Genomic DNA, 8,488 nt, shown 5'->3' on the forward strand with positions numbered 1-8,488 from the left:
TCTTGTCAAACAGAGAAATTTATTTCGCGTTACGTCCATTCGTTGGGAACCACACATTGTTCTACCAGGAATTGAGAAGCTTCGAGTCATTAATTACTCGTAAGCAAATAATTCCTTTGCGTAGAAATGCTTGTTTAAAGGCGAAAATCCATTAAACAAACTAATAAAATACACCATACTCATAAAACTGGATACTACAAGTTAATGCTACATTTCTAATATTTTCTATTATTACTTCCTTTAGGATTCGAATATTTTTTCATTTATTCATATTAAAATATAACATAAAATTTATAAATATTCTAATTGGAATATTCATATATTATATTTTACGTGAAACTAAAAGAATTCGTATATAAAAAAAATGTACTTTATTACGATAACATACACAAACATTGTACAAAAATATCTATATCTACATATGCTTCCGTGAGGAATCGTTATTTACAAGTAAACAAAGAAAATAATTATATTCGATTTGTCATACATGGCTTGTTCAAGCACGAATGACGATTCTTACTCTACTATGTAACGCGGAATCGTATAAAATTTCCTATTTTGACTACCGGTTCTTTTAAGATGCATGGCAGAATTTATTTTAAAGACTTTGCATTTTTTCTAATCGACAATAGGTTCTGTTGTACATGAATATTAATGTTAATTTCCCAATAGTAATGTCCCTAATTTAAGATTTAATCAAAAACATAATTAAACAGAAAATCTCAATCAGAACAACAAACAGAATACAAATGATAAGATCTCTTGATAATAATCTCCCGAAACAAATATTTGAAACAAAGAAATAATTAATTAAACATTTCACCTAGAAAAATGGTAGCATACGAGTAATAATCTCGCAGCAAAATAATTTCTCGATATTTCTCCAAAAAAGAGAAAGATATTATTGTTCTTCTATTCTAAAATCACAATCAATTTGACATCAATAACTTCAAAATTTTCTATTATAAAATTACTCATTAACGTGACATTCTTTCGCTACCGAGAATAAAGTCTCCTCTTTTCCACGGTACTTTCATGTAATTTTACATGGTTTACATGGCTTCCTACAGACATAAAATAAGACGATCTGGACTCCGTTACCGTAATCGCAAACAACGGCGGAGTCCTCGTTTTTTCTCCGAAAGGCGAAAGAGAACAAAAAGAACGCAACGATGGCGACTTTCGCGATTCGCGAACCTTTGACCCCCAGGCTACGGCTACACTAGCAAAAAATTTGAACAACGATGAACGATTTTGTCGTTCAGATGAGTAAAGATCGAACGAAGAATCTCATGGCAGGAGTTTTACTTGTATCCATGGTGTTCGTCGTGGTGAGGTTCAGCCTGTACCCAAACTTTCTCCCAAACGGGCTTCCATATCTTCTTCCACGCTGGCACCTGTACGTCCTTCCACACTGGCACCCATTTGCTCTTCCATTCGTCCTTCCATACCTGCTTCTTCTGTGTTACCCAAATTTGCTTCTTCTCAGGTACCCAGACCTGAACCGATTCCTCTTTCCAAACCAATTTCTTGTCGCTAACCCAGACCTGTTTCTTTTCAGTCTTCCAGATCTGTTTCCATTCAGCTTTCCACTCTAGTTTCTTCTCACTAACCCAGACTTGCTTCTTCTCTGTCCTCCAGATCTTTTTCCATACAGGTTTCCAAATCAGTTTCTTCTTCCAAAGATCATGACTGGTATACTGCCAACCATGATGATCCTTACCAACATATTGTTCACCAGGAATACCTATTTTAATCCACTCAGGGACCCAGACCTTCTTCCAGTCAGGTACCTGAACTTCTTTCCATATAGGTACCTGTACTTCTTTCCAAACTGGCTTCCAAACTTTTTTCCAGGCTGGTACTTGAACCTCTTTCCACGCTGGCACTTGGATCTCTTTCCAAATAGGCTTCTGGACTTTCTTCCAAACTGGTACCTTAACTTCTTTCCACGCTGGAACCTGAACTTCCTTCCAAACAGGTACTTGAACTTTTTTCCATTCTTGTTTCCAGATTAATTTCTGTTCTGTTTTCCAGATTTGCTTCCATTCTGCTTTCCACGTTAATTTTTTCTCCCATTTTCCTTGAGGTTGAGCTGGTGGCCCATAGGATTGCGCTGGTGGTCCATAGGATTGCGCTGGTGGTCCATAAGATTGCGCTGGGGGGCCATAAGATTGTGCTGGAGCACCATAGGAAGTTGATAATCCTCCACTACCACCACCGCCATGGTGGTCTCCTCCTCCTCCTCCTCCTCCATGGTGGTCTCCTCCTCCTCCGCCTGCTCCTCCTCCATGGTGATCTCCTCCAAATGAACCTTGGTCGCCTCCAAAGGATCCATGACCGCCTCCGAAGGATCCATGACCGCCTCCGAAGGATCCATGTCCACCTCCAAAGGATCCATGGTCACCTCCAAAAGATCCATGACCACCTCCATTTCCATGATCATCACCAAAGGATCCACCGCTGCTATATCCTTGATCGCCTCCAAAAGAACCGTGATCAGCACCGTGATCGGATGGAGCACCATAGGAAGACGATGGGCCTGCTGGAGCGCCATAACTGGATGATGGTGCACCATAAGAAGAGGATGGGCCTGCTGGAACGCCATAACTGGACGATGGTGCACCGTAAGAAGAGGATGGACCTGATGGAACACCATAACTGGACGATGGTGCACCGTAAGAAGAGGATGGACCTGATGGAGCACCATAACTGGATGATGGTGCGTTGTAGGAAGAGGATGGTCCTGATGGAGCACCGTAAGAAGAGGAAGGTGCACCATAAGAGGAAGATGGTGGTGGTGGAGCACCATAAGAATCAGATGGTGCGTTGTAGGAGCTTCCTACGTTTGGAACTCCATAAGAGGTCGCAGGTGGGCCATATTGGCTTGCAGGTGGGCTTAGAGGTGCTCTGAAATTTGTAATTATTTTTTGCTATATTATAATATTTATTTTGTATAATATTATTACTATTACTATATACGATATAATACAAAATATTTAATCGCGGGTGTTTATACAAATTCATATTTTTATGAACATAGTTAAAAAATAAGATCTAAGCAAAAATCTATTTTGTCCTCTAAATATTATAACGAGTACTTTTGGTTTTTTGTATATTTTTACGTATGATGTACATTGTATGCATTTCTGTACTTATAAATTTCCCATAAATGTATAAATATCCACTAAGTATTCACTATTAATTAAATATGATTTTTTAATTCATATATCTATTGTTACAAATTTCACAGCTATTTATTTCGCCAATTAATTACAAAGTCATCTACTCACTCTTTCTTGGTCCTTATCGGGTCCCCAAGAGCAGAGACGAAAAGGAAGCAACACAGGAATAACTGCAAAGATTATTTTTTAATTACCAATTATTTAAGAATTATTACTTCCTTTCGCATCTATAATTTATTCATTTATTTCACATCTTTATTTATTATCAGGCATACGAGATAGGCAAGTATACAAACAATAAAGAAGAAGTAAAATATATAATATTTACGGAAATGTAGATGAAATCGAGTTGGTATCATCTATCGGAAGAAAATACACTCATCGTCTAAGCAGAGATGCAAATGAACTAATCATGGTACGTTAGTCATCTAGGTGACTCTAGTGACTGTATAATACATAATTATACTAGGTATATACCTAGTAACACAGTAACAACCTCTAAATATTCAACCAACTGCAGATACAATCTACTGTGTTCTAACTGAAACAGTACCTCGTACACGAGCATTATACTTATAATTACAGGCTGATTTCAATCTATATTCCGCTCAACCTTCACGCGCTATCTCTCTTTACATCTTGACCATCGATCACGCGAACGTTCATGTACCTCTTATACTTTATTCCATACGCTAAAATTAAAATTTGAAAGGAGGAGAAGAATCTTAATAGAGATATCTTTGTAAAGGTGTAGTCCTTGTCCTTAGTGAAATTAATTGAGCTGTTTTTTGATTTTGAATCCTTTCAGAATTAAAAATTGATGAAGTAGTAATTAATTCTAATCAAATCGATATTAATTCCAACAAATGTAAATTAAATATGACGTAGGTTCTGCAATATGCATTTAAACATAAAAAGAAGAGCAAAATTTAAAATTTTCATTGTTCGGTATCATATACAGTTATCAAAGTTACAATTTTTTTTAATGTGAACTGTGTCTGTATAGTATCAATCTCTGACAAAGCTAATTGCAATTGTAAAATAATTTGTCTTTCATATTTCTTCCAGAATAATAGAAGTTACACTCAAAAACTTCACCTTTAATAACAAAAATTTTGCAACGCTTACAATTTCATCTCAGTAATATACTTCTCTTTTCTTTTTAGACTAAAAATAACGATAAAAAGTTGCATAAAACTCAAAAACCAAAAGAGAAGAGTAATTTTCAATTAAAAAAACAGTTCATGAAGAAGATCGATAGCCACATTTTCTGCAGATGTCTTTAAAAAGTTACGAATGATATATCTTGTAGGATGGTTTACGATCGTCTCTCTCAAAAATGAAAGTGACCGCGCGCAAACTAACGAATGGACATAAACAAGACCAGGAATGGGGTCAACGGTGGCCCCCTTTTTCCTCTTCTTTTTCCCCTTTACCAACGTGGAAACAGGAGCTTGATCGTGAAACTCGTAGTTGTTCATTAACGCCAGGAAGACCGACGGGAAAGTGGGCCTCTCAGTTTCGTTTCTCGCTCCGAAACGTGTTTACTTTTTATTTTGGTTGGCTGCCATTTTGGTGAACTGGCTTATCACTGGCCTTCCTGTTACGTTGATTACCGTAAGCCACAATTGCTTTGTCAAGATCAATACCCGGACCGATTCAAGAGAGTAATAACCCGAAGATTATTCGATTAATACAATTTTTCAATTTTTAATATTTTAGGGAATAAAATTTTCAATCTTTGATTAAAAAATACATCGTTGTCAATGATATTTTAAGATCAAAAGTCTTTTAAAAAATTATAATATTGTTACAGGCTTTTAAGTCTCAGATTAAAAAATATACTATTATAAACGATATCTTTTAATAAGAAAATATTCTAAGAACATTACCACGATACTAGAATTTAAAATCAGAAATTAGCAAATAAGCTATTGTCAAGAGTATTTAAAAAAGATTATTACTATGCTATTATAGGTAATAGTTTCAGAATAAACTAACGATTTTAGAGATAAATTTTAATCAAATTAACTTGTATCAAGATTGATGGTCTGTTAATTGATTGAATCAATGATAATACCGATAATCCAAATTTATGAAAGTATTGGGAACCGATAGAAAGTTGTTAGAGATGACATTAACCTAACGATAGAAAGGCAAAAGTGTGACATCTCGGCATATTCTTTCACATATACATACAATAGAGATAAACCGCTGAACAATCACTAAGAATTGATGTGAAGAGCTTACAAATTTCAAAGAATGACGTTTGAGAAAAGAAATGTTGGAGAAGTGAATAATTTTATGAAATTGGAATTTTTCTACGGAAATAGATTTCCGTAACTGGGTTAAATGTGGAAGGTGAACGAATTTCTGATATCTTTGGTACAATTTTACGAAAGATGATCATTCGAGGCACGAGCACAACGTTCGACTTTCCATTCTGCACAACGTGAAGCGACGAGAATACTTACTTAGGATAGCTCCTAGAAAATAGCATCGACGTACTGAATTCGGTGACTCGAACGGAATGTTAACTTCACCAACTATTCGTGAACGAAACTATATAGTTTGGTTTCCATCAACGTTTCAAACTGTAACCTTACTTGTAGAAAAGATAAACGAGGGAGATTTTCAAGAAATTCCTCAGGTCAGTAGTATGACACGAAAAAGGAAATGGAATCGGCTAATAAAGTATTCATTTAGAATTGCAATTTGAACTTTTCGAGAAGTTCTTCAATCTAGTAGTGTGACATCAAAATGGTACCTACTGATCTACAATTCATGATTTCTGGAATTTTCAGATTCAAAAATCAAGGAATTCAGAAATTTTTGATGAACAAAATTGTCATGTTTTAGTATAGACAAGTTCAATATTCCTAACGAGATAATTCAACCTTATCTTCAAAGAACCAAGAATCACTATATAACCACGAAGACCAACCGTTATAATGCTATAATACATTGAGACACGTGATATCAAGATTCACTGTCATTCTGACTTTTAAAACCAACCTACTATTCTACTTGATATCTCGAGGAACGAAACTCTATTAACACGCCCACTGTGGATCGCAATGATTAAATTTCATTAACTATAATGTTATATGCTACCAGTGAAAAAATGGTACAAGTGTTTCTTCCTTCAACAAGATAAATACAAGAAGCATCCGTATCTATCTACAAAATTTTGTTATAAATTTCCGACTATTATTATATGAATACATACGGTGAAATAGTATACTAATATTAGATTGTCCGAAAAGTTTCTTCCGTTTCATAAGATGATAATAGATGAACAACAATTTTTGTTTTATATTATTTTATTGAATTAGGTATGATCCATTTCGTTATATTTCTATTATTATGTTCATGCATAATTCAATAAACTAATATAAAACAAAAAACATTGTGCTTCTGTTATTTCCTTATAAAATGAAAGAAACATTTCGGACAACCTAATATTTAAAATCATATAAATTTCTCTACCAAGGAAATTATTAACTTTACCAATTTCTCAAATTAAAGATTTTGTCATTTGTACCACTTCTTTCTTGAACTACTCGAACAGTTCCCATATAACACTTGTCTGTATGTTACAAAACTTTACGTGAATTACTATTCTTTATAACAATTATTATTTATCTTTTTCCACAATTTTGTGATTTCTTGCGTTCCACGTTTAATTCGGTATCCTATCCGTACAATCCAATGGTACGCATAGTTCGCAGTGAACGTGTTAATTCACCAAAGCTCGGTTCCAATAATTCTCTCATCACTCCTCCGCGAGTATCGTTAAAAGATATCACATTTCTTTTGTTCCACAAATACACTTGTACTACACGAATCCGTACCACGAAACAATAATGACAAAGATGATGACAAAAATTGGACACTGACCAGGCTAGACCGCATCTTCACAAGCTTGAGGGGTGTTGTTCACCGCGCGATGACGAGGAAAAAACGGCAAAGGCTGCCGCCTTTATTATTATTATTATTTTTTTTTTTTTTTTGGTTACGGTTCGTCACTCCTCTGACGAATTCCCCGTGGCTACGGTGCCTTTTATAGCGAATGTTTCCTCCGCCTAGACGGCTAGTCGCCCTAAGCATAGAGATATTTCGAGGAGGGGTATATCCATGAGTGCATCCGCAACGCTATACGGGGGTCTCTGTGGCGCTTACATCCTCAACTCACCTCTGGAGGGGATCTACAACGCGTTATGATCATCGTCGAAGGTAAAAGGGGCATTTGGGTGCCATCACCGTACCAGACGCGAAACGTGGATTTTTTTCAGAACGTTGTGCTACTCATCCTACTCGTTTAACCAGGTGAACACTTTCGAGTCAGGTTGCTAGCTGGAAGCTCTTTCCATTGCCTGATTGTTTTTAATGAAGGCAGACAGTTCTTCTTTTTATATGGAAATATTAACAAATCCTTTTTCAAAAGATACAAGTAAAGTGTATTGTCCAGGGGAGATTGAACTAACTAGCAGTGGATTCAGATATAGCATATTTAATAATGGTGGGATCAAATATAATAAGATAGATAGAATCTATTGTGCATACTTACAATTTATCTGATTTGTGTTCGAGTCTGTTTAAAGATTCTTTTGCAGAATTCTTTTCAGATATTTTAAAACATGTTAGTAGCATTTTAAGTAGAAATTTAACTATAAAGATTGGAACATCCTATTAACATATAGAGAGAGAAGATAATAAGTCTTATTTTTAGGTGGATTCACACCTTTTCAAGTACTTCAAGATTATGTAACACTTTCATGTCTAATCAAATCTTGATCAAGTAAATTCGAATCCCTTGCAAATATATACTTTAATCAGAAGTTCGTGATATCCTGGTGATAAATTTCTATTTATAAAGTCGAACTACAGCAAAATTGTAGTATACATTGTACATAATATAGCTTTCTTTTTTTTTTTTTTTTTGCAAAGTTCTCATTTTCAAAAATAAGAAAATAAAACCCTGGTAGAAAAAATTGTTGGCAATCTTCGAATTCATTCTTATTAGAACTCATCTTATAGATGTAAATTAAGGAAATGATGCAGCAGCATGAAAAATCTACATCTGTCTACACTCTACGCAAAGAAGATCAATTAACATTGTAAAATTGACTCATTGAAGATAAACCAGTCTCTTGAATCCTGGTATCCGAGTATATACAAGAAAGAACATTGTACGGCTGTGTATTTGTTTGCTTTCACTGCTAAAACAGTTAAAACGTTTTATGCAATCGCCTATACCCGCTGGATCTCCGACTCGTATGTAATCCCAGGAAAGCGTTGAA

The 8,488-nt window shown here is 35.2% G+C and overlaps 1 protein-coding gene across 1 annotated transcript; it reads right to left on the bottom strand.

The window, feature by feature from the left end:
- Positions 1-354: 354 nt before the first annotated feature.
- Positions 355-8,103, bottom strand: LOC100647185 (one cut domain family member 3). Its single transcript, XM_012310797.3, has 3 exons — positions 7,086-8,103; positions 3,294-3,355; positions 355-2,910 (listed from the first exon to the last, which is right to left on the bottom strand). Exons 1-3 carry the CDS (start codon positions 7,098-7,100, stop codon positions 1,305-1,307), a joined length of 1,683 nt encoding a protein of 560 aa, XP_012166187.3. The 5' UTR covers positions 7,101-8,103; the 3' UTR covers positions 355-1,304.
- Between the last annotated feature and the right edge of the window lie 385 nt (positions 8,104-8,488).

The sequence above is a fragment of the Bombus terrestris genome, chromosome 7 (assembly GCF_910591885.1).
Source record: "Bombus terrestris chromosome 7, iyBomTerr1.2, whole genome shotgun sequence".
Lineage (NCBI taxonomy): Eukaryota > Metazoa > Arthropoda > Insecta > Hymenoptera > Apidae > Bombus > Bombus terrestris.